The following is a 25616-nucleotide window of genomic DNA, read 5'->3' on the forward strand; positions in this document are numbered from 1 at the left end:
ACCCATGTCCCCTGCATTAGCAGGCAGACTCCCAACCACTGCGCCACCAGGGAAGCCCAGGATTATTTTTTAGAAGTTTAGCATTAGTAGAGTCCTAATACAGACTATACTGTAGTTTTCAAGTGTTGTCCTGAGAGACAGCTTATACATGTATAAATTGTGTGTGTGTGTATCAGCTTGATTCAGATATAACTCACACGACATATGATTAACCATTTAAAGTGTACAGATCAATTTTTAGTGCACTCACAGAGCTGTACAAACATCAGCTGTACAGACATCAGTACAGACGTCACCACAATGGATTTTAGAACCTTTCAATCACCCTAAAAGAAAGCTGGTACCCATTAGCAGTCACTCAAAGAGCAGGTTTTTAAATTGGGTCTTTACTCTCCATCTTTGTGTTGGAGACACAGCCAGTTATAACTCATTCAAAAGGCAGAGAGGCCTTGCCTAGATGATGGGTTTTTCCTTTGTACTCTCCTCTCTCCCTCTATTGCTATGCACAGAATTGCCTCCATCTCTAGAGTTCTGTGGCTCTCAGAGAGACCCCTAGTTTCTCCTGTCTGAAGGGCAAAACTTGGGTAACCTTCAATGCCCAGTGTCAGACACTGGCTGGTCTTGAACACTGAAGAAACTCAAAATTTGGATGACATTCCTGTGCTTCATACATGATGGGGCACGAGAAATTAGTTATGCCCAGGGGAGGCAGGCAACAGAAGCCACACCGTGCTTCCAAGGGAGGAAGGGGTAGCAGCTGGTCCTGGTACCAGTTACAAAGCTTTGTCCTCCCTGCTTTTTGTGAGAGAAAAACCAGCACGGCTCTTCCAGGCCAGGGTCGAGTCAGGCGTACACTGGGGAGAGCTTCAGATCTTCCCTATAAATAGGGAAGCCCCTTTAAAATTTAAATTAAATTTTAAATTTTAATTTAATATCCAGGATTTGGTGGGGAGAAGCCAGGAAGGTAATAGTGCTTGAAATCTGGAGAACAAATCACATAGTCCACATGACGTGAAGGCATCCCCTTCTCAGAATGGCCACTGAGCCCGGTAGGAGACAGATGTGCCCAGCATCTCTCAGAAAGCCTGGGGCAGAGCCAGAATTCACACACAGGCCATGGGTTTTCCCACCACCTTGATTGTTTCTCCTCTGTCTGGGGCTCTCACATCCTCTCCTTTGCCTTCCACTGTTTTCCCACTGGTCCAAGTGTGGGCCATCTCCTCTGCTGGTTCTGCTCAGCTATAAAGCAACAACAGGTTCTGGTGGGTGGGGTCGGTACTTGCAGTCTTGGAACACCAGAACTGAAAAAGATCGCTGAGATCAGCTATGTTATAGGTGAAGAAACTAAGGGGCTAGCTCAGGGTGGCACACTGTGTTGGTGGCAGAACCTGGTCTGAACCCAGCTGTCCTGATACCCAGCCTAGGTCTTCTTTCAGGCTATGATGCAGGGAAAAAAAAAAATTCCCAGCAGCAAGGTCAGAGCTTTCTATACATACCGACTCTGCAACGAAGTCCATAGTATCAAATGTGATTCGGCCTTGTTTCTTTTTCTGGAAAAAAAAAAAAAAAAAAGGAAGGGGGGTTGCAGAGAGCAAGGAGAATCAGCAAGACTGCTTCTAGAATTTTGCACTGAAACCCTTCTGCGTACCTGCAGCACCGTGGGAAACAGGAAGGCTTTGGAAACCTCCTACCAACTGGGCCTCTCATGTCCACCTCTGCTCAAAAGCCCCAACTCCGCACAAGACTTGGGCTCAGGGACTTCCCTGGTGGCGCAGTGTTTAAGACCCCATGCTCCCAATGCAGGGGGCCTGGGTTCGATCCCTGGTCAGGGAACTAGATCCCACATGCACCCCACAACTAAGGACCCCTCAAGCCACAATTAAGACCCAGTGCAACCAAATAAAAATAAATGAATAAATAAATAAATATTAAAAAAAAAAAAGACTTGGGCCCAGCATTAACAATGTATTATTAAGGAGGCAGAGAGAGACTGGGGGGGCGGGGGGGGGGGGAGAGGGAAAGGAGGATAAAGAGGGGAAGGATGGGGAGAGAAAAAAGGGAAAAGAAGAAAAAAGGGTGGGGGAGTATAGAGGAAAAAAAGGAACAGAAAGGAGGGATAAAAAGAAAGGAACAAAAAGAAGCCGACCTTCGTTAAGTGCCTGTAACAAGCCAGGCACAGCTTATCTTGTTCCTTTTCATCAACAGGACAAAGCAGGTATTACTGAGCAGCGCCACGGAGGACCTGAATGGGGTGAAGTGAGTCGCCTAAGAATCATACAGTGAGTAAATGGTCCTCGTCTGAAGGATGGCCAGGAAGAAGAGGTGTAGGAGGCCTTAGGGATGAACTAATCGAACCCTGTTTCCTAACAGATGCAGAGGGCATGTGGAAAGAGTAGAGAAAGGGGCAGAGAGAGAGGAAAAAGCTATGTAGGCGGAAGTGGTCGGGAGAAAGAGACAAACAAGGCCCTGACCACCACCCTGGGTCAAACCAGGACCCCCCATTCATCTCTCCGGTCATACTTCACGTCCTTCCCCAAGGCCCACTGGCTCCCTGCCCTCTCCCTCCATTTATAGTTTGTGTATCCATGTGGTGCTTCTCAGGGAGGCCAATGAAAGAAAGATGTTCAGAAAGATCTGGATTCACATACTCCCCTGAAAACCAGTCTATGACTTTCTCTGCCTGACACTATGGCCCAACTCCTGGCTCCCTACCCAGAAGACACAGGACTCCCATAGGCTGCCCCGAGAGGCTTCTGCTCCACTCAAGGCCATCCTGACAGGGCGATGTTGTTAGGTGTAGCCTCACGCTTCCCTGATGACGAGCCTGACTCTGGCTTCCAGCTGCCCAGGCACCAGCCCAAGTCTTCTGGTAACCACAGACTCCTGGTCTCTAGGGCCCTTCGCTTCACCACCACATGACACCCTGAGTCAGAATGTCCTTCCTGTGGTTACAGTGCTCCTGCTCCATCCCTTCTCATTTCATGACCCAATAACAGGGCAGAATCTGGCTGCAGACTTGTTTGGTTTGGCCAGCATAGTAGCTTGAAAATATTGGGCTGGCCAAAAAGTTCATTCGGGGTCTTCCATACGATCTTATGGAAAGAACTTTTTGGCCAATCCAATATATGAATTTGAATGTCTTTAGATGGGGCAAACCCTTCTCCTCTAGCTGCCCCCAGGCACCTACTCCCTGCTACATCTTAAACTCAGCCACACATACACAGTTACATTACTCACTGGCCCCTTAGAAACCACCTAAGACGCCTTCCTTTCCCTATCACCACCCCTCCACGCCCCTCTCCATTCTGGGAAAGATTTTGGGGGCAATCGCTGGACGCAGTGGGGAGGCAGGGCTGGCACAACAGGATCTGGGCAGGGCTTGTCCAGGTATTGGCTGGGGAAACTTTGGAGCCCTGGATAGTAACGAAGACACCTTTGGGGACCCAGAAAAAGTTAACAGAATGGTGATCAACTTTTCTGAGCCAAAAAGGGGCTCAGGATCTACCACTGGGATAAAATATTTGAAATTGGGAACTTCTAGAAAATCTAGAAAGCATGATCACCAGAGTAGCCCTACAAATGTCCCCTCTTGTCCAGGTCGGGGGAGAGGAAAGCAAGCAGAGAAGATGAAGAGTTGATAGGTATTCGGGAAATCCTGACTCCACTGTGACTCCTGGATTTCTTCTGGCTGTTTTGATCACCCTTGGAATGGAGATGGCTTCTTCCCCACTCCCGATGTTTCTCTCCATGTGGAGGGTGTTGTACTAGCAGAACACTACTAGCCCCTCTCCTTTTACATTGAGGAGTGACTTAAACTCTTTAGTGAATTTAGAAGGAGAAATCAGGCATGATCATCCCCTTCTCCTTCCCCCGCATCCCACATTCTGCTCTGCCCTTTTCTGCTATGAGTGTGGGGCATGAGACCCTGCTACTGCAGTGGAGGCCTGCCTCGGTCCAGCACTGCCTGCCACTGGGGTTGTCGGTAAGGCCGTTCAATTATGGGGTTTAGTATTAGGTAAACTTCTGGCTTGATGACACCCATCAGCTTCTCCAAAATAAGTTTCATCATTAATAAAAGTGACAGCTCGGTCTCCCATCTGCTTTACCCTTTGTCTTCTTTCTGTTGATTCGGAACTTGGGCTGGGAAGTGAGGTGCTATTTATTGGACCCCTTTAAACCCTCTATAAATCTGCTAAGCCCAGCAGCTTACATCCCAGAAAGAGAAGATAGGGTGCTTTCTGTAAGCAGTCTCAATGATCTGATATTCCCGAAATCCCCTGAGGCCTTGGCGGAACATTTTACACACTCGGTTCATCATGATGATATCCATGGTGAGCTGGTACAGCCCCTGTGGAAACAAAACAAACAAGATCCATGGAAACCATCTGTTTTCAACAGTCAGGCTGGATAGTGCTGAACGAGGTGAAATGTAATATTAAATGCAGTGGTGTTGCTGGAACCATAGCTACATCTTCAGGAAGTTTTCAAACCTATTGAAATCATATTCGTAGCTTGAAATTGGCCATGGTGGGAGTATTTATGCCACAGAAATTGGCAACTACTACAAATGGGGGCATCTCCCTCCCCAGGAGCCTGTTAAAACATTTGCCAGCACAGCTTTAGTTAACTGTCAAGTCCTTCACTTTGGTCCGGAAAATAATGTGCACAAGTAATGGCAGGCAGTGAGGTGCAGGCAGTGAGGGAAGATGTGAAGAGCTTGCATGCTGGAATCAGGTGCGTCTGAGGGGAAAACGGGCAGAGAGAGGCAACACTGCTGGCTTGGAAGGCAAAGGAGGGGCTGAGGAATGTGGGTGGTCTGTAGAAGACAGGAAGTCAAGGAAAGGAATTCTTCCCTCCACTCTTGAGAAAGGAACACAGCCCTGCTAACACCTGGATTTTAACCGGTGCCAGACTTCTAGCCTCCAGAAGATAATAAACACGTGCTGTTTTAAGCCACTAAATTGTGGTACAGCAGCCAAAAAAAACTGATATAACACCTAATCCAAGATAAGCCATCCTATCTTTTCCCTGGGAATTTGAAACTGGAGCTGAGAACAAATCAGCCTCTCCCCATCCCAATGTGACCTGAGGAGTAAGCGCAGTCACTCTTACCTGCCAAGTAAATACAGGGGACAGGGAAACAAGTTCAACACCAAAGAGACAAATCCAGAATGTAAAACAATCTACAAGTCAACTAACCCAGTTTCTTTAAAGAGTCAGTTTCATGAGGAAAAAAAAGTGAGGGGGCTGTTCTAGATTAATACTTAAGAGACATACGTGCAAATGCAAAATGTGAACCTTGATTGGCTCCCAGTTCATAATAACAAGCTGTAAAAGACATTTTAGGGACAAATAAGAAAACTGCATCTGGTAGAGTCACGGGACTGGACATGGCACTAGAGTGTGTGTCAATCTGGGCAGAGCTCACATAATTTTGAGTGGAAAAAAAGGCGAAATGAGATGCCATTTGTGATACCATGTTTTTAAAATGTACTGCATACTGCAGTTGCTTATGGATACGTACACATATAATAAAATTTTAAAATACAGATCGGAAGGGTACACATCAGTCTCAGGAAAGTAGTTACCAGTGAGGAGAAAGGGAGTGAGATGGTGAGGACCTTCACCTGTAACTATAATATTTTTTAAAAATTAGATATCTAAAGGAAGTATGGGGAAAGTCTTTACTAATAAAATTAGCATTTATTGAATACAACTTGTCAACGTCAGGCACTATTCTAAGTCCACTATATGTATTGACTCATTTAATCCTCAACAATAAATCAGTGTAGTAGGTACTAATGTTATCACCACTCTTTTCAGAAGAGAAAACAGGCACAGCAAATCAGGTAATTTGCCTAATACTAATACTAACTAATGCTAATATTAGTCACATGACTAATAAAGTGACAGGGATTTAAGCCCAGGAAGTCCGGCTGCAGGGTAAATAAGTGTAACCTATTACTCCACCCTGATTGCAGGGCCTTAATCTCTCCGACTCTCCTAATAGCAGGAAGGGTGAGTACAGAGCAGTTCTCAGGGGCTCAAAGTGTAGCCAATGCCAAGGGCAAAGTAGGCTACAGGGCAGCAGTCAGAATTCAGTCTTTCTGAAGCCTAATCTGGAGCTCTTTCCTTTGTGACTCTGAAAGGTACAGGGTGGCCACGTTTATCTGAGGCCGCCTCCTACACCTGTCTCTCCCTTCCTCAAAATACCTGTTCAGTCTTCCACTCTTCCCTCCCAGGGCCCTTGACACTCCTCACCAATTCCTTCTTCAGGATCTGCCAGGAATGGGACGCCATATACCTCCTCATGGTTCCTGAGTTGGTGAATGACACAATAGTCCCTTTGCCTTTCAAGGGCAGGACTACAAATCTTTCCCCAAGAATCCAGTTATACTAGAAACAAAGTCTCCCTCAGTGGCAAGGTAAGAGCTCTTCTCCATTCCCCATACCCGACCAACAGTGGCTGGAAGCCTTGTTCTAACGAATCTATTCTCAGAATCTCCTTATGTCACACTGGAAGATTCTGGAAGGAAGCAAGAACAGTGAGAAGTAACTGGAATCTGGGAATCTAACATTTAGTGAGCACTCATAGGTATTATTTTAATTAATCCTTCCAACTATTACAAGGTGAGGGACTTCACACCCACTCCCTACAGGAGGCTGAGGCTCAAAGCAGCTAAATGACAGCCAGAGTCACAGGGCCAGCTTAACAAAAGTAGGAGGCTTCTGGGCTTGGGGAGGGGGCATCCAAAACCTCAGCCTGGGGACCACTCTGAGGCTTAGAAATTAGAGATGACCCTTTAGTGTAGGTGCATGGCACTAGCCTATAAATCTTGTTAAATCAACAAATCAGGAACCCTCTGCAAATTGGAAGCCCTCAACCACATGGGGTGCCAAGTGTTAAAAGGAAATTGATGACCGGAACTTAGTGACTCTGAGGTCCTTCCAAAAGGGAATCATATAGATTCTAAAGTACTTTTTTCTGCTAGATCAAAGATGGCTGTTGATAATCCCAACTTGCTCTCATACAAGAATCCTCAGTGAAAAACTATGATTTCAAGAATCGCCCGATGTGCCACTCTTATCCAGCTAAGCCCCCCAAGTGGATAGGCAAATGGAAGGGTACTGAGTACAGTGAGGACAGCTGCACACAGCTGGGAAGAAAGACTCAGGCTCTAAAGTACTAAATTCAAAGGCCGCCACTCCTGGGGACACTAATCACGTACAGAGGTGAGAAGAGAGAGAACTGGTTTTTCCCCCTTACCTGGAAGAAAGATGTAAAGAACTCAGGGAGAAACAGAGGAAGAAAACATTTTGGGAAAAGAGAGAAGCAGTGTGGACCTAGTCTTGAGGAAGGAAATATAAGAAGATCCCCTTCAAAAGTTTAGAGGGTTTCAGAGAGAAACTATTAGTGGACATGGCGAAAGCAAAAGAGACGGTAGGAAGTGGATATGGATGGAGGTGTCCCATCAGTCCCCTGAGTTGCCTCAGGATCCAAGTGACATGGAGAGGACCCAGGCTAAGGAGGGGCAGTAGAGGCTGCCAGCATGTAGGACCAAAAACCTGATGGAACCTCCAACGTGGAAACTCCCAACCTCATCTCTTGCCAGCTGTGGTTGTCTCACTAGAATAAAGCTGTAAAGATATATGAAAAAAGGGCAGGTCCTGTTCAGGAAGCATAAGCTATGTCTGGAAAGTGAGACGCCCAAGAGTTACCACAGGAAGTGGGGTTAAACTGGCAGAGGCCACGAACCAGCCACCCATGGGCCAAACTGAGCTTGCAGAATGCTTTATCTAACCACATGGTTTTGGCTAAAATATTGTGAAAACTTAACTTTCTTATCTTTAGTTAGAGAATCAGCTCTCCAATTCACTAAAGTCCTCACCTTACACAACTGTGTTACCTGTGGGCATGTTACCTACTTGCACCCCCTGGTATAGAATCTATATGGCCCCTTTCAAGTCTAAAATCCTCTGACGATAATCAGTGGTTGCAAAATGGTAGCCTATGGGCCATATCTAGCCTGCTGGCAAGTTTTTTTTGTTTTTGTTTGTTTGTCTGTTTTGCTGGCAAGTTTTGACAGAGTTTTTTTTAAATTTTTGAATTAGTTGTCAACACCTAAATACTGGGATTTTATGGGTAATTTTCTAGGAAAATATAATTTACCAAAGTGACCCAAATAGAAACCATCTAATAGACTAATTTGCATAGGAGAAACAGAGAAAGTTGTAAAATAACTTTCTCACCACCACTACCACCAAAAAAGAAAAAGTACCAGGTCCTGAAGTTTTCACAGGCAACATCAGATAATTCTGATGTTTCTTAAACTGTTCCAGAGCATAAAAAGAAGGAAAACTATCAAATTCTATTTATTAAGGAGCATACTGATACTAAAACCTGATAAAGGTAGCATAAAAAGAGAAAGCTATTCATTTCATTTACAAATATTGTTTTTAAAATCTTAAATAAAATATTAAGCAAATGAAATTCAATAGCACATTTTAAAATAACATATCATTCCAGGAATGCAAGGATGGTCAATAGAGAATGTATAAATATAATCTGTTACGTTAGCATGACTAAGAAGAAAAATCATCTGATCTTCTTCATACATTAAAAACAATTCTGGGGGGACTTCTCTGGTGGCACAGGGGTTAAGAATCCACTTGCCAATGCAGGGGACACAGATGCGAGCCCTGGTCCAGGAAGATCCCACACGCCGCGGAGCAACTAAGCCCATGGGCCACAACTACTGAGCCTGTGCTTTAGAACCCGCAAGCCACAACTACTGAGCCCATGTGCTGCAACTACTGAAGCCTGTGCACCTAGAGCCCGTGCTCTGCAACAAGAGAAGCCACTGCAATGAGAAGCCTGCACACCACAATGAAGAGTAGCCCCTGCTCACAGCAACTAAAGAAACCCTGCGCACAGCAATGAGGACCCAATGCAGCCAATAAGTACACAAAAATAAATTTAAAATTTATTAAAAATTTTTAAAAATAAAAACAGGTTTTGATAGGCACATGAATGAACATGTCACTCTTGTTGGCATCTGGGGCTCCAACGTGCTTAGCATGCCTCTGTCAGGGAGGAAGAAATTTTCCTCTACTGTATGCTTCTAGGTTCTTCTGGCTGGTCTAAGAATTAAATTGACAGATTAACAGGAGAAAATCAAACAAAAGTTTAATAACATGTATACTTGGGAGAGACCCAGGAAAACTAATTAACCAAAATGGCCAAAATCCTCACCTTAAATTTCAGTTTCTTCAGCTAAAAACAAGAGAGGATGTTGGGAGTTGTAGTTTGGGACTTTTTCAAAGGAGAGGAAGGCAATTTCACATGGAGATACAAAAAAACAAATACTTGGTAAATAAGAGTTTGCTGGGCCACGCAGAGACAATGGGACACACCATGCACTCTGATCATAAGGTCCTGTGCGTTTCCCCCACCACACTCAGCTCATGTTCTTTGCAGGTTTGTCTGGTATTAGCTCTATTCCAGGAATGGGCCCTTATCTAAATTCTCCAGGCAGCTAAGGGGGAGGTTAAAAAAAAAAAAAAGACTTCCTGTGGTTGTTTCTTAAAAACAATCAGGTTAAATTAATCTTAATGCCAAAGAGACACATTTTGGGGGTGGGGGGGGCAAATTTTGCTCCCCTACACCTCAGAGCTGTCCCATTGGTTGATGGCTGCTCCTAAAGGCATTCACTGGGCAGCATGTCTGGGCTGAGCAATCCAGAAAAAGCCCTCTGGCAAAGGTGCTCAGGGTAGGAACCCATCCCGTCAGTGAGGAAATGGCAAGTGCCGAGAAGACACAGAGGGTTCAAGTCAATAGAGAAGGCCTGGGACTGAGGTCTCAGGGAAAGAGAGAGGGCAGAGCTCAGAGTCCTCCAGAGAAGGTCGTGCACCTTGAAGGCAGAACCAGCAACACCTTCTGTTGAACACTGGGACTGTAAGGGCTGGCTCTGGGAGCTTCCCCGGTACCACCAGCACCAAGGAGAAGCAGGGCATGGGGACTCATCGGGGAAACACACAGACATGCCATTTTTGCAAGCCTGCAGCTGCTGAGCTCCATCTGCCAGGAAAAGGAAAAAACCAAACCAATTCACTCACACAAAACTCTTGTTCTAAAGAGCTTCACTAATGACCTTAAAGGACTTCCTGCCAGCTGGGAATTCTACTCTAGTCCCTTCTCCAAAAAGACAGCTTGACCAGGAAGAACCCATTTCATTTAAAGGGGAGTTATAGTAAAAAATAAATAGCACCAGAGCTATATAAATATATCACAGAAAAGTGGGAGAGGGAGACAGGGAACAAGAAAAACAAATGTTAGATAAAAGGTACTCACCAAAAAAAAAAAAAAAATTAACATGAAACAGATGATAATCCTGAACAAGAAAGGACTCAAAGGGCTTAATGAATTTTAAAGCAAGAGATCAAAGCAAAGATACAATAGTTCAAAGAAGAGATGATGAAGCAACTGTAGGAGATGGCAGTGGCAGAGCTCAGGAAAGAAAGCATTAAAAAAAAAAAACCTCAGAAGTGAAGGTTACTTCAGAAACATCAAAAAGGAAACGAGTTCTGCTGAATACAGAAGATAAGACTGCAAAAAGCAAGTGAAGGAGTTGGAAATGAAAAATTAAAAGGGAACCAAGAAATAACGTAGCTAACAAGTACAGAGACATAGAGGGCGAGAAAGTGAGAGGGTTGAGCACATGGGTTTCTTCAACTTCTGTAGCTGTAAATCTTAAGATATATTTTAAACCTGATAACCTAGACACAGATGTCTAAGCATATTTAAAGATATAAAGGGAACTAACAATAATTATTAAAACTGGGTAGGAAAGGATGAAGAAAAGCAGAAGTAGAAAAATTACTCTTTTTTGACTTTTGTAATAGATAGATATCACCTATTCAAATGAATGAATCAGTTTTTAAGTAATAAAGCAAAATCAATGCAGTACAATAAAGAACACAGAGCTACTGGTAGAACACCACAGTACAAACAGGTTCATTGAAACTGGGAACTAGGAGGGTTGCAATGGAATAGAAATTAGTGAAAGGAGAAAAAGGCAAAAAGATGAAGTATCTATGCTTCTGATTTTACACCGGTTTATCAAGAATGAGAGTTACTACTAATAAGAGTTAACTACAAACATAATTACACACATAGGGTTACATTAAGCACCCTACACCAGTTACCTTCTCCAGCTCATCAAAACATCAAAAGATAAAATAGACCTTCAATCCCAAGATCAAACATATATGATTAAAAAAAAGGTTATCAAAAAAAAGTTAATAGTCAGTAGAGAGACCAGAGCAAGCCTCTTAGACTTCATAATAAAAAATTAAACACACACACACACACACATACACACACACACACACACACACACACACACACACACACACACACACACACACACACGGAACAGCCTGGGGGCTTTTTGTCCAAACCACCTCATTAGCTAAACCTGCCTGCTCTTCACTGTGAGCACAGCTGTCCCTGCAATGATGCACGTAGTATGTGGTGTGTATAAGTGAAATTGACAGGGATTGAGTAAGATGATAAAACAGTCAGCTTAGAAACCCCATTAGGGAATTGTAGATAGAAAGGGAACTTTAGAGGACTTTGGGAGACCACTGTCAGATTAATGACCACTCAAGAAAACCCTGAGACAAGGCAGGCTTGCTAGACTCATAAAGCGGAACGAGTTGCTTAGCATCAAAACCACACTGGCTTGCTTAAAAAAATCAAACTAACTTGATTATCAACAAAATCATGCAACAGATGCATAAGACATGCCCCCAAAACAATAAAACAATGGTAGCATGAGACCTGTACCCTGCCCAGTGAGCTCAGTAAGTTAATGACCCCCAAAACATGCTCTTTGCGCAATGTCCTAAAAACAATAAAACAATAGTGGAGAATAAGTCCTACACCCTGCCCAGTGGTGTCATCAAGTGAAGGACCCCCCGCACATGCTCTGTGCGCGCACGCACACAAACACAATCATTTATGGAGACGTGACATTTACTCAAGAAAGACAAGGAAGGTCTTCTCCCCCGCCCCATCTTCCTTTGATTATAAAAAATGTAACCCACTGAGCATTCGGGGCAGCACCTTGCTTGCCTCCCCGCGTGTAAGCCTCACAAGCATCCTAATCTAATAAATCTTCTTATCTATCACTTTGCCTCTCGCTGAATTCTTTCTGTGCTGAGACATAAAGGACCAGGCTCCTCAGAGGCCCCCAAACCATGCTTATCCGTTTCAGAATTATAGGATTACTAAATCTGTTGAAAATCTGAATTTCTTGTCCACTGGTAATTTATCTTAAAAATTTCTATTTAACATCTCACCTTTAAAAAAATGCAAAATAACAAGTGTTGGCAAGGATGAGGAGAAATTGGAACCCGTGTGCATTGTTGGTGGGGAAGTAAAATGGTGGAACTGCTGTGGAAAACATAAGGGGGTTCCTCAAAAAATGAAACACAGAATTACCATATGATCCAGCAAATACTTCTGGTTAAGTAAGTGGATAGGGTAGGGGATCCCCAGAGAAAGAACCAGGCATGGCTTTCTTGACCTAGAAGAAGCCATTTTTGGCCTAAAACATTTTGTGATCTAAGCCTGGCCATAAGGCTTGTCTTTGAACAGGTCTCAGTAATTAATGATCGTAAGGGAACAAAACAATACAGAAACATTGCCTGTTTTCAGGCACAAGAAGTAACAAGAGCAAAGATTATAAATCAGTCGTAAAGATTCCCAGTTCTGTTTCAGTGGTAAAGATCAGCCTGAAACGCTCCACCACCACATCAACTGGAACCTCAGGGATGATGATGTTGACCTTCTCTAAACCTTGTGACTTCAATCAACTAAAGCTTGGACTCTGTTGACCGCCCAAGCCCCTTCACGAATATGCATGTGCCCTTAGCTTAAAACTTCCCCAGTTTTGCTGTTTGAGGAGACAGTGCTTTGGGAAAGACCCCCAGGGTTCTCCTTACTTGCTGCAAGTAATAACAAATCCTTCCTTCTCCAGATCTTTGGCTTGGTTGTGTCTTTTGGATCAATACCCACCAAGAGGCAAACCCAGTTTTTCAGGTAACAAGTATATACTCAAAGGAATTGACAACAGGAACTCAGAGATTTCTGTACACCAATGTTCAGAGCAGCTTTATAAACAATAGCCAAAAGGGAGAAATAACCCAAATGTCCATTGACAAATGAATAAACAAAATGTGCCGTATATATTTCATATATATATATATATATAATGGAATATTGGCCTTCAAAAGGAAGGAAATTCTGATACATGCTACAATGTGGGTGAACCTTGAAAACATTAAGTGAAATAACACACAAAAGGACAAATATTGTATGATTCACTTATATGAGGTACCTACAAGAGTCAAATTCAGAGAGAGAGTAGAATGGTGGTTCCCAGGGGCTGGGAGGAGGCAAGAATGGGGAGTCATTGTTTAATGTGTTCATAGTTTCAGTTGGACAAGACGAAAATGTGCTGGAGATGAATGGTAGTGACAATTACAGGACAATGTGAATGTACTTAATGGCACTGAACTGTATACTTAAAGATGGTTAAAATGGTAAATTTTATGTTTTATATATTTTACCACAATCTTTTTTAAGTTAAGAAAAAATAAAAGTATGTCCCTGAGACAGGAGGGGAGGGGGCAGGGCACAAACTTCATTTATTTATTTATTTATTTATTTATTTATTTATTTATTCAGGGCACAAACTTCATTTATTTATTTATTTATTCATTCATTCATTCATTCATTCATTTTTCTTTAAGAACTTTTATTGAGATACAACTGACATACAATAAACTAAGTATATTTAAAGTGTACAATTTGATATTTTTTTCTTATTAGTAAGCTTTCCTCATTTGCCGTCCATAGGTTTGTTCTCTACACCTGTGTCTCTATTTCTGCCTCAGCACACAACCTTTAAAAGAATGACACAGCCGTTGAGGATACGACAAAAACTGGGTAGAACCAATTAGGCCCAAGGTGGTGGAAGATTCGACTTACAGTAGACCTTGAGTTTCATTACACACTCATTGTATACTGAAATATTATAATATACTCATATATTACATTAGCGTATGCTAAATGATACACCCACAGGCACCATAACAGTTCTGAGGCTAACCATAAAAGGCCAAAAAGTGGGCCAGTGGTCCAATAGTTGGAATAATCCTCCCACTCATTAGCCTATGAAATTACCCAGCCCCTAAAAACTAGCCACCCCATATTTCGGGGCCTCTCTTACCTTCTGAGATGGCCCATACTCTGTGTAATGCGTTTCTCCCAGGGCCACTCGCCTCTTGTGATGAACCGCATTCTGCCTATGGAATGTGCACCTCTGCTTTCACTTTACTATGGCTCGCTCTTGAATTCCTTCCTGTGCAAGGCCAAGGACCCTCACTTGGTGGCCCATCCCAAGACCTGGGTCTGGACCATCCTCCTGCACCCCATTTTCCTGCAACATCTTTACAAAGTAAGAGGAGGAAGGTGGTCTTCTCTACCTCCTCACTTTTCCTTTGATTATAAAAATGTAGCCCACTTAGTTCTTGAGGCAGAGCCCTCTTGCCTGCCTGCTTGTATCCTTCACAAGCGTCCTATATTAATAAAGCTACTTCTTGCCTATCACTTTGCCTCTTGTTGAATTCCTTTTGCGCTGAGACATAAAGAATGTGAGCTTCATAAAGTTCTGAGACCAGCTGTGTGGTTTCAGCTGGGAGATTGTGTGTTCGAGTCCCCTCTAAGCCAGAGACTGTGGGTTCGAGTCCCCTCTAAGCCAGAGATTGTGGGTTCAAGTCCCACCTAAGGTGTGAGGTTGTGATGTACAGTTTCATTCCCCTTCCCCCACCCTTCCTGAATGATTCTGTTTAGAAGCCATCAGGTGAGGCCAGGCATGGTAGGCACCTGTCTGGGGGCAGAGGGAGGCTGTGGTGGGCCAGCACGAGGTGTTGAGCCCTGAGCAGGGTGAGGAGAATAGGGGTGGGGGCATGGTGGTGGGGATGGGGTAAGCGTGCAACAACAGGAGACTGGTTACATTTAGGAGGCCCGGTCATAGAAGGGAATTAAGTATATGGAAAGAGAGGAAACTAGAATAAATCCTGTGGTGCTGGACTGGAGTTGAAGGTGTTGGTGTGAACTCATGGATTTCAACAGACAGATGTAGAAATAAGCAGATATAACAAACATATGTGCACTTACTGTATATACACACATATATACCCTCGCTCTGTCCATGGGAGTGCCTAGGAGCAGTGATCATTCCAACAGCAATGAAAAAACCCCACTGCCCAAATCTTGGTTTCTAAACATCATTCTCCACTAAAAGAAAAAGGGTTTCTCGGAGAAATGACTGATTCCTAAGCTGAGACAGAGAAGGTACAAGCTATGCTAGAAAGTAAGGAAATACTCAAAAAACGATGTAGATGTGACAAAAGGACACAGAAGTCAGCCTGGAGGCAGAAACAGAGACACAGATGTAGAGAACAAACACATGGACACCAAGTGGGGAAAGCGGGGAGGGTTGGGGGGGGATGAATTGGGAGATTGGGATACCAAATTGTACACTCTAAATATATGCAGTTTACTGTAAAAAAATAAAGAAATAAAAAATTAAAAAAAAAAAGAAGTCAGCCTGAAGGGGTTCCCACTGGTTAAATCTGAGATAACTGGAGCATCAGAATAAATAATGAATTCCAGTGGCAGCCAAGATGGAGTAACCCCAGTACAGTCTCTCTCCCTCATCCATTACAACTAAAAACTCTGGACAAAATAGAAACAGCAACTAACTTGAGACTCTGCACTCTTTTTGCAATTTTCTATGAATCTATGATTATTTCCAAGTAAAAAGCTTTTTTAAAAAAAGGAATTAGGCTTCTGTTCCACAACCCCCAATAGTGTGCCATCAGAAGGCACCAAAGTCTGTCTGAGAGAGTCTGAAAATTATTACTGGAGCTTTCCTTTCACAGGCATGGTATGCAATCCACTCTTTGTCCTCTTTAATCAACGTTTACTGAGTGTCAGCTGGGAGTCAGGCCTTGTGTAGGAAGCTAAGTGACATGAGATGAATGATTTATGATCCATTCCCATGGGAGCTCCCAACCTAGTGCTAATAAAAATGTCTAATATGATAAGAGCATTGGACTAGGAAGTCAAAAGAATTTTGTCCTCCTGGAAACACTTACTAGGTTTTTGATTTTGGACCAATCCTTTGCCTCTTGGTATCTTGACTTCTTCACCTGCAAAATTCAGGAGAATGAAATAAACGTAAATATAGATTTTAAGCTTAACCTGGGCCCTCTGGATGAGTTCAAGCCATCTTGGGTTCAGGTATCTGAAATTATGTGAAATTATATGCAGAAGTATGGAAGTACATCCCTCTTCTAGGAAGAAGTATTATAACTTCTTTAAAAATAGATTTGGGGGGGCTTATTGACCCATAAACAGCTTAGAATAACTGAATCTGACTTTTGGATTCAATCTCTGAGGTCCTTTCCATCCTAACATTCCACAATTCTAGTAGATCTCTAAGACCTCTCCTTCCATCTCTAATAATCTGTGATTCCAATAGAGATGAAAGGAATGGGCTAGAGCTCTAACACTCATGATTCCTAGTACCACAACAGTTCATTCCTTTCTGCAAGAGGACAAGGATTTGATTTTTCAACATGCAGTTCTAGGCTCTTTATGATTTAACCTCTAACTGACCTTCCAATCTCAGCTCTTAATCCCTTCTCCAGACCCCACCTCAGCCTGCAGTTTCCACAGAGCTTTGTTCCCATTCACTCTGTGCCTTGGTACAGACAGTGCCTTCTGCCTGGAATGCCCCTAAATCCACGCTTTTTCTTCTTGAGTCTAGGCTTAAAGGTCCCCTCCCTAGGAAGCCTTCCAAGACCCCTCATCCTTGCAGCAGGGTTTGGTGTGCTCCCTTAGCCCTGGATACTGACTGCCTATTACCAACCAGGAAATAGGGCTGTTGGTTCATTCAGGGCAGCAAACCAAACTGCCAAGGGGCCTGGCAGAGGAAGTAAAGGTTTGAAGCTGGTAGGTATAATAACCTCTAGGTCCCTGTCTTCCCACCTCTGAAAAGAAAACAGAGAAAAATATTGGCTCTAAGGGAAATGACAACCTGAGAGCAATAGTAAATGAACTATTCTGAATGTTAATGTAACATGAAACAACATTCTATTTCAGAGAACAACAGGGAGTGGTGGGGATTGAGGCTGACTGGAACAGAGTATCTCGTCTAAAGTAAGAAGGCTCAGCTCTAGCTAATTGTTAACTGGCAGGAATGTGGGTGGGTCCAGTGCAGCCAGCTTGTCCACTTTTTCAAGGAAACCTGGAAATCCAGATTCGCATGTGAAATCTCCCACTTTTTTACATATTGCTAACTAAAAACATTAAAGACCCATTGTGATGACTTGCAACGTTTTCAGGCTGTGGAAGCTGTTCTGTGAGGATCTACTTCAACCCATTTACAAGAGTACATTGTATGGGGGAGGCAAGTTTTATACCAGGGCCACTGATGTGTTGATGGTTGTTAAAAAGGCCCACTCATTCTACATAGAAATCAAAGGGACTGCAAGGGTCATACAAAACCTTTCATAAGGGTCCCCTGTCTCTCCCTTAGTTTCCCTGTCTGTAAAATGGGGATACAAACATATTTGTGAGTCAGCTGTCAAACAGAATATAGTATCACTCTTACCACAGGGCTGTCAGAGCTACCTGCTTTTACCTGCATCACCTCACTGAATTCTGGTAACTACTAATGAGGTAAGTTCTAGTACATCCACATTTTACAGATAATTAAACTGTAGCTCAAGGACAGCAATTTACTTAATGAAGATAAACGTTTAAAAAGCCCTTTCTTTCCAAAGTCTTCACTATTTAATCCTCTTAACAACTCTGGCCTGAGGCAAATAAACCCTGCGGGGATTCCACCAAGGCAGCCAGACTGCAACAGGGTAGCACAGCTTTACCAGTCAACGTATTCATATATGTAATGTAAAATTTTCGAGTAGCTACATTTAAAGTAAAATGACACACGTGAAATCAATTTTAACGATACATTTTATTTGACCCAATATATGCAAGATAGTATCAATCCAACATGTAACCAATATAAATTGAGATATTTTACAATGTTTTTTCATTCTAAGTCCTGCGTGTATTTTTTTTTTACATTACCACAGATCCCAATGCCCACTACCCACATGTCAAGGGCTCCGTAAGCATACGTGGCTACTGGCCACTATAGGAAGCCGCGCAGTTAGTCTACTTAGTAATCCTGAAGCAAAATCCACAGAGCCAACCTGTCCCTTGGTTTCAGGGGCCACGCAAAAAAAATTAAAAAGTAACGGCAAAAAGTTCTTGAGGATTTACTCTGTGCCATAAGAAGACAAGCTTTACTACGTGTGTTGAGGATCTTACACACATTATTTTGTGTCATCCTCGCAACAAGGCGCGCGTACTGCCCTCCTCTTTGGACTCAGAGAGAGAACTTCCCCGCGCTGGGCCCTCCTCCAGCGCCTGACCGCCGTCCCGCTCCCCACCTCCTCCCGGGCGCCAGCTCCCGCGAGCCGCGGGCTCGCCCTCATCCTAATCAGGGTCTGCCAAGGAGGCGCGTACACAGGGGCAGACGCAGGTCACCTGCAAGCCGAAGCGATCTAAGCGGATAGGGACCCTTTGGGGCCCCTCCTGCTTGGGTTTGGGCTTGAGCGGAGACTCCGCGTCCCAGCCCTCCTCCGACTCCTCCTCCAACTTTTCCTCCTCCCCTTCTTCCTCCTCCACGAACTGGTACTCGGAGGTGCCACCTTCCGGGGCCGGCCATCGCACACTTAGATTGGCCGCCGCCTCCTGACGGGACTCTGAAACGCGCGGGGGCGCCGCTTCCGGGAGCCCGGACTCGGCTTCCGGACGCTCGCGCGCCGAGCTCATCATAGAGAAGCCAGCGGGGACGCCCACTTCCGGCCGGCCCCGGCGCTTAGCTGGCGCCGGCAAGCTGGGCGCGCCCTCCTCCCACCTCCCTCAGGGTCGCGCGGGCTCCGCCCTCTAGAGGAAACATCTCCCTCTTCACCCCGCCCACTCGCAGACGCAGTGCTGCAGACGCAGTGCTGCGCCCACAGCTGCGGGACAAAGGATGACGTCCGGAGCCGGAGCCATGGCTGCGAGTGAGCTGAGCGTGGCTGTAACCGAGAGGCCCGCGCCGCCGTCGGGGAAAGAGGAAGGGTCTGGTCCGAGCTCAGGCCCGGAGCGTAACTCTACGGGCTCCTCCTCGATTCCTGAGACCCCACCGCCTGCCCCCGAGCCCTCCGGCCCCAACGCCGCGGTCCCCGAAGCGAATTCTACGCCTCCCTTGGCGGCCGCCGCCGCCCTGGAGCTGCCCCTCGGGCCAGCACACCTGGGCTCCTCGCCGCTTGCCGAAGCCGCTCCGCGCTCCCCTCCAGGCCCTGGCGGTTCCCGACCCGGCCCAGAGACGTTCCGCCAGCGATTCCGGCAGTTCCGCTACCAGGATGCAGCAGGCCCGCGGGAGGCGTTCCGACAGCTGCGGGAGCTCTCTCGCCAGTGGCTGCGGCCCGACATCCGCACGAAGGAGCAGATCGTGGAGATGCTGGTGCAGGAGCAGCTGCTCGCCATCCTGCCCGAGGCGGCGCGGGCCCGGCGGCTTCGCCGCCGCACGGACGTGCGCATCACTGGCTGAGCGGCGGAGCTGTGGGCGGCCCGGCTCGGGCGCTCTCCGGACCAGAGCCCTGATCGGGTCCGGGGCCCTGAGCCTGGCTCCCCGTTACGCGTTAATGAAAAACGAGTTTGGGCAGTTCCTGCAGTCTCGTGTGTCCTTTCGGTTCGTTCTTTACCGTACTTATTATCCCGAGCCTATTTCCAACCTCCTTTCTGGCTGGTGGTGAAATCAAGTTGGGAGCCCATGAGAATAAAGTCTTTGTTTCTTATTAACTTGGCCTTCGTTGGCTTTTGTGGGATCATTATGTGTTGGCTAGGCCTGGGCCTCCACATCTGGGAAGTTTTTCTCCTGCGCGTTCCCCAGCGCCCACTTGGGTTTCCTTTGTTGTGTCGGAGTCTTTGTAATGAGGCTCCAACAGCCTGTGTTCCATATTTGCCCCTACCTCTCACTAGCTAGAATTTGAGTTTGTTTTCCTACCTAAGAGGATTGACGACAGTGATACTCTTGCCTTATAGATGGTTGTGGGATCGTGCAGGCAAATAAGTGGCTCTACTAAGTGCTTATTTAACTGGCTACTGCTATACCAATACTGCCACCAGCTTACTCTATCAGCCTGTCCTTTGGCCACAGGCTTCCCCAAAAGCCCAAGTTATAGGGCTGTTTTAGTAAGTGCTTAGTGCAGGTCTTTACAGAGAGATAGGCCAGTTCTAGTTTGTGAGCTCTGGTTTAAACCTCCAGACTCACTTTTCTTACCAAATTTTAGGCCTCTCGAAAGACTTAAGGAGCAGATCTGGTGTGAACTAATGGATTGCTACTAATTTAATGTCTCTCCAACTGCCTCCTTTAACTTTAATAAGCATAATTGTTTAGGAAGGGAAGAAGAGATTTGGCAAGTAATAAGGAAGCTCTGCAGTATAACCTTAAAGCCTACTCCATTCCTTAAGTCTTCTGCACACCTAGGAAGGAGCTGATTGGGGTCCATAGGCAGTGTTTGGCTTGGCTTCGGAAGGGTACTAATTTGCAGTGGGTGCCATCATTTACTATAAGGAAGGCCAGAACTGTCTTCCCTGCACTACTTTTCAACAATCAAAAATCGAATACTCCTTGGACTTCCTAGGTGGCGCAGTGGTAAAGAACCTGCCTGCCAATGCAGGGGACACGGGTTTGAGCCCTGCCCTGGGAAGATTTCACATGCCACGGAGCAATTAGGCCTGAGCGCCACAACTATTGAGCCTGTGCTCTGGAGCCCATGAGCTACAACTATTGAGCCCATGTGCCACAACTATTGAAGCCCATGCACCTAGGGCCCGTGCTCCGAAACAAGAGAAGCCACTACAATGAGATGCCTGTGCACCACAATGAAGAGTAGCCCCAGCTCGCAGCAACTGGAGAAGGCCCGTGTGCAGCAACAAAGACCCAACACAGCCAATAAAAAAAAAAAAAAAAAAAAAATTGAATACTCCTGCAGCTCACATTGCAAAGCATGAGCCTGACTGGGCTAGAGGGTGGTGCGGGGCATTTTACTTTTGAATAGTAAAGACAATTAAATGAATTCAAAAGTATTTTGCATACTTCCTTGGGATTTTGGATTTAAGCCTGCATCTGCCTCCCTGCAGAAGATAAATCTATTTACAATGAAAAAGCAGACTTCCTTTAAAGGTAATGTTTATATAAAATTAATGCACATTAAAAATAGGGTAGGGCTTCCTAGGTGGTGCAGTGGTTAAGAATCCGCCTGCCAATGCAGGGGACATGGGTTCGATCCCTGTTTCAGGAAGATCCCACATGCCGCAGAGCAACTATGCCCGTGAGCCACAACTACTGAGCCTGCGCTTTAGAGCCCATGAGCCACAACTATTGAGCCCATGTGCTGCAACTACTGAAGCCCATGTGCCTAGAGGCCATGCTCCGCAACAAGAGAAGCCACGGCAATGAGGAGCCCGTGCACCACAATGAAGAGTAGCCCCCACTCACCACAACTAAAGAAAGCCCGTGCAGAGCAGAAAAAAGACCCAACACAGCCAATAAAATATACATACATAATTTTAAAAAATAAGGTAGATAATAACAAATGACTGAAACATAGCAACAAAAACCTGTTTTATTTTTTCCAAATACAGATACAGAAGTTTGCATGTTTTGCAAATATTGCTTCAAAGCAACATTTCTATATACATACAGCGCCTTCTGTTCTAATAGCGCGTAAACATAGATATGTGTCCACAGTGCAATGTTGGCTCATCAAAGGTCCACCTTGCATACACTCATTACTTAAAGAAACAAAATGATTAGTCAAACCAGAACTGTTTTTGTCAAGGCAATTTTTTTTAATAGGTGGATAGTTTTTCTCAAAAGAAAACTTAGGTAGTGTACATATTTCTAAATGGTAACAGTAATATTTGCAAATAACAGTTTCCAGTGCTCCAGCTTGGGGTTAATTCAACTTGACCCGGGAATTGGGGACGGAGCCCCTCAACATGGCTTTAAATTAGGGAAGCACACTGAGGTTATCAGAATTTGGGAGTCATCCCTGCTTCCCTAAGGACAAAAGTCACAATGAATGATACGGGATTCTTCCCTTTACAAAAAGCATACAGTAAACCTAATAATGGCCACTTGGCAAAATTAGGGTAACTCAGTTTCTTCCATCTTGAAAAAGACATGAGATTGACTCCCTTAAAGTTACAGCTTCCCTAGAAGTGATGCTCAAATGTGTTTTCGGGAAAGAAAAACCAGTAATCTAATAATACAAGTCAGCATACCTCACAGTTGTGGCTACAGAAGATCATCCTGTTTCTTTTCCCTTTTCAGACAAGCTTCACACCGTTCCTATAATGTGGCCATCTGATAAATTATGCAAAACACAGATACCATGCACACTCCTTGAGCGTTTCTTCCCACACCAGAAACACCAACGTTAGCAATGGGAAACAACCTCTTATTAGAGGAACTGTGTCAGCTTTATTACAAACGTCAAAGCCACATGTATTGCCTCTGATGGATAAGCTACAGCAGGTCAACTTGTCCTAAATTCATTTTATATCAAATGGTGAATTAAATCACTAGACAAAGCATTTCCTGAAACAGATCTTGGTACAGAGGCTTTTGTGACCGCAATGACCTGTGCCTTACAGCCTAACCATCCCAAAGGTCACCGGAGATACTGTCATTGCTATTGAGATATTGGCTACTTCACGTTTACATAGTAAATATTTGCAGCATATAACATTACAGATTCATAAACCCATAATTAACTCGTGAGTGTTAATGGACAGCTGTGCTTTGACTTCTGCCTTTAGTGATACGAAAACTAAACAGTAAAACGGGTCACTCCTCAAAGCATGGAACATTTTCTTTAACTCTGCCTAGTAAGGAAAAACAAAACAATTACACGTGGAACCGTAACCTGCAAGAGGAACAAATGTCTCAAAAGGTACAAATTGTACCTGGACCTTAAGCAGCATAATCACCTTGATCTCACAAAATAATACAAACAGGAAATTTAAAGTGTTAAAGTATAATAAAACAATTCTGAAAATGCCGACTACTGAACATATACCCTTCAGGGAAGGAGAAAAGTGGTGGCAGATGTAGAATCTGGTTTGTTTACCACAATATAAAATAAGGTAATTCCCCAAACCACATTCTTTGTAACAAATCTTTACCGTGAAAGAGTTCAAATTTGGGGGAACCATTTTTGGGGCTTTAAATAGAACTGGTAAGCTGTCAATATTAAGAAGTGGGTAGAAAAATGCTGTCCTTTGGGTTCCAGACCCTGCCTGCTTCAGTTTGGAATTCCTCCTAGATTCTTATTACAGTGAGATTCTAGTTCTTCCACAGGCTGTGTGGGTTCTGCAACAAAAGACACAACCCAGCCAATTCTGGGGTGAAAGTGTACAAAACTTGTCCCCGGTACCATGAAGTCATGCAAGAGAGGTGTTGAGAACGTGAAGAGTCCTAAGCAGAAGGCAGGGCGGCCAAGGCCTCTGCTCCTTCCCAACCTCCACAGAACGGTGAAGTCATGACATTCCCACGAAGCTGGAAAAATGAAAATGATTCCTGCTGCCTAAATCCATGCCAGGCAGAAAACCAGAAGGCTTGGCATGTGCCCCAACCTGACAGAAAAGTCAATTAAATAAGCTGCAAGTTGAATTTACAACTGTTTCCGACTATACTTTTTTGGCTCTCATTCCATTTATCATCAGTGGCACGATTTCAAGTGAAGTTTGTGCAAAAAGACTCACTCTCCATTCAACAATGTGCACAGAAGAAGGGAATCCCCAGAGTCTATTTGCTACCTTCTTGGTAGGCTTCGAGATCAGAGTGCCCTCCCTTCCAGCAGCCAAAATGGCATCTTTGTCCAAGTCCATCACACCCCATGCCCAGATCCCTGAAGTCAGTCGGTGTCACGTGCATTCGGCATGCTAGGTTTATTTATTTAAATATGTGAAGCTCCTCCCGCAGGTGCCCCAGGATTGTGCCCCCATTAGTCTGGGGTGCCCAGTTTCACGTTGAGCAGCAGAGCGCGATCTGCTGCACCTTGCCCAGGTCCGTCAGCAGCTGCTTGATGCAATGCTTGAGCTGCGGAAGCCTGGCCAGAGGCTCCGGGGGCTCCAGCTCCCCAGTGTAGTCCAGCCAGCTCTCCAGCACTGTAGGCAGAAGAGAGAGAGGACTCAGTGAGTTTCCAACACTTGATTTGCAAGAATGTCAGCAAGAATTTCAGCACTTTATCCTGCCTGACCACTTGTGGGGGGTGGGGAGGGAGGGCCATTTAAGACAACCCTGACTTATCACCCTCTCTGCAAGGTATTACTCCTAGGACAAAGCTCAAATGCTGTAGAGCACTGCAGTCCAATAGAATTTTCTGCAATGATGGAAAAGGGCTATGTCTGTGTTGTCTAATACAGCCACTAGCCATATGCAGCTATTGAACACTTCTAATGTGGCTAGTGCAACTGAGGAACCGAATTTAAATTTTCGTCCATTTTAATTAATTTAAACAGCCACACATAGCTAGTGACTACTGCATTAGTGCACCTCTACAGTCAGGCCGGCTCTGAAGGACCCACCTTTCTCAGTGTTACTGTCCCATTTATAAGGCTTTCCCATGCTGAAAATCAGAGAGCCTGGTGTTTTAGCCTTCTGTTAAGAAAAATGAGAACCTAAAGGGACTTGAAAAGGTCTATCTTCATCTCCATAAATTCTGATTTGCTCCCTACTGACTCCTATCAGCAGTAGCACAGAATACTCTGATTTTATTTTCTAAGTATTTAATGTAAGATGTCCGGGTACTAACAAACGTGATTATAATTACTTCAATATCTAAAAAGCTATCTTGCTTCTGAGAGCAGAAATTTCTCAACAGAAAGATATTTGTTCTTCCCCAAGCCAATCCCTTAAGCTCCGGCATTTGGGGAGAGGCCATCCTAGAACCCAGCATCTCTGACAGGAGCCAGCCCCTCCAGGTAGGCCCTGTGCTTATTACCCCAGCCTGCCCGTAGTCTTTCTAATCTGTGCACCAACTTTTACTAGCACCTCCTGGACCCTGCAGCCAGACGTACAGAAAGAGGACTATGTAGTGCCTGCTCCTCCAGCAGCCTGCATCCTCATACACAATCCTCTGCCCTCCTCAGACCAGCCCTTCATCTTCCTACCCACCTTTCTAAATCCTTTGTTCCCTGCAAGTTACTTCTCAGGGAAGCCTTCCCCAACTCTACAATCTGAATCTGGTCCCTGTGTCACAGCTGCTGTGCTATCACTTGATCTCCTTTGGGGCACTTATCCTGGTTTGTAATTAAATATAACGGGAAGATTTAAATAATATCTGTCTCTAACGTAAGATCAAGCTCCGTAAGGGCAGAGGCCAAGCCTGCCTTGTTCACCATTATACCC

The 25616-nt window shown here is 44.8% G+C and overlaps 3 protein-coding genes across 8 annotated transcripts in view; 1 reads left to right on the forward strand and 2 right to left on the reverse strand.

Annotated features, from left to right (window-relative positions):
• The window catches only part of CNBD2 (cyclic nucleotide binding domain containing 2), a 58652-nt gene extending 39443 nt beyond the window's left edge, over positions 1–19209 (reverse strand). The window contains exons 1-4 of the mRNA XM_057704051.1: positions 18695–19209; positions 16231–16284; positions 4211–4348; positions 1497–1550 (exon numbers count right to left, since the gene is read on the reverse strand). Of these exons, the coding sequence (XP_057560034.1) occupies positions 1497–1550; positions 4211–4348; positions 16231–16284; positions 18695–18985 (537 nt within the window). The 5' untranslated portion in view covers positions 18986–19209. The remainder of the gene's footprint in view (positions 1–1496; positions 1551–4210; positions 4349–16230; positions 16285–18694) is intronic.
• On the forward strand, positions 19049–19990 carry SCAND1 (SCAN domain containing 1). Its single transcript, XM_057700781.1, has one exon. The coding sequence runs from the start codon at positions 19185–19187 to the stop codon at positions 19743–19745; it is 561 nt and encodes a 186-aa protein (XP_057556764.1). The 5' UTR covers positions 19049–19184; the 3' UTR covers positions 19746–19990.
• Positions 19991–22344: 2354 nt separating this feature from the next.
• PHF20 (PHD finger protein 20) overlaps positions 22345–25616 on the reverse strand; it is a 120002-nt gene continuing 116730 nt past the window's right edge. For all 6 annotated transcript variants that reach the window (XM_057703180.1, XM_057703181.1, XM_057703179.1 and 3 more), the window contains one exon: positions 22345–24373. In XM_057703180.1, coding sequence (XP_057559163.1) covers positions 24231–24373 — 143 coding nt within the window. In that variant the 3' untranslated portion in view covers positions 22345–24230. The remainder of the gene's footprint in view (positions 24374–25616) is intronic.

The sequence above is a fragment of the Hippopotamus amphibius genome, chromosome 12, assembly GCF_030028045.1.
Source record: "Hippopotamus amphibius kiboko isolate mHipAmp2 chromosome 12, mHipAmp2.hap2, whole genome shotgun sequence".
Classification (NCBI taxonomy): Eukaryota; Metazoa; Chordata; class Mammalia; order Artiodactyla; family Hippopotamidae; genus Hippopotamus; species Hippopotamus amphibius.

Excerpts from the sequence above, each read along its gene's own strand:
- SCAND1 (XM_057700781.1), top strand. The coding sequence starts at position 19,185 with ATGACGTCCGGAGCCGGAGCCATGGCTGCGAGTGAGCTGAGCGTGGCT.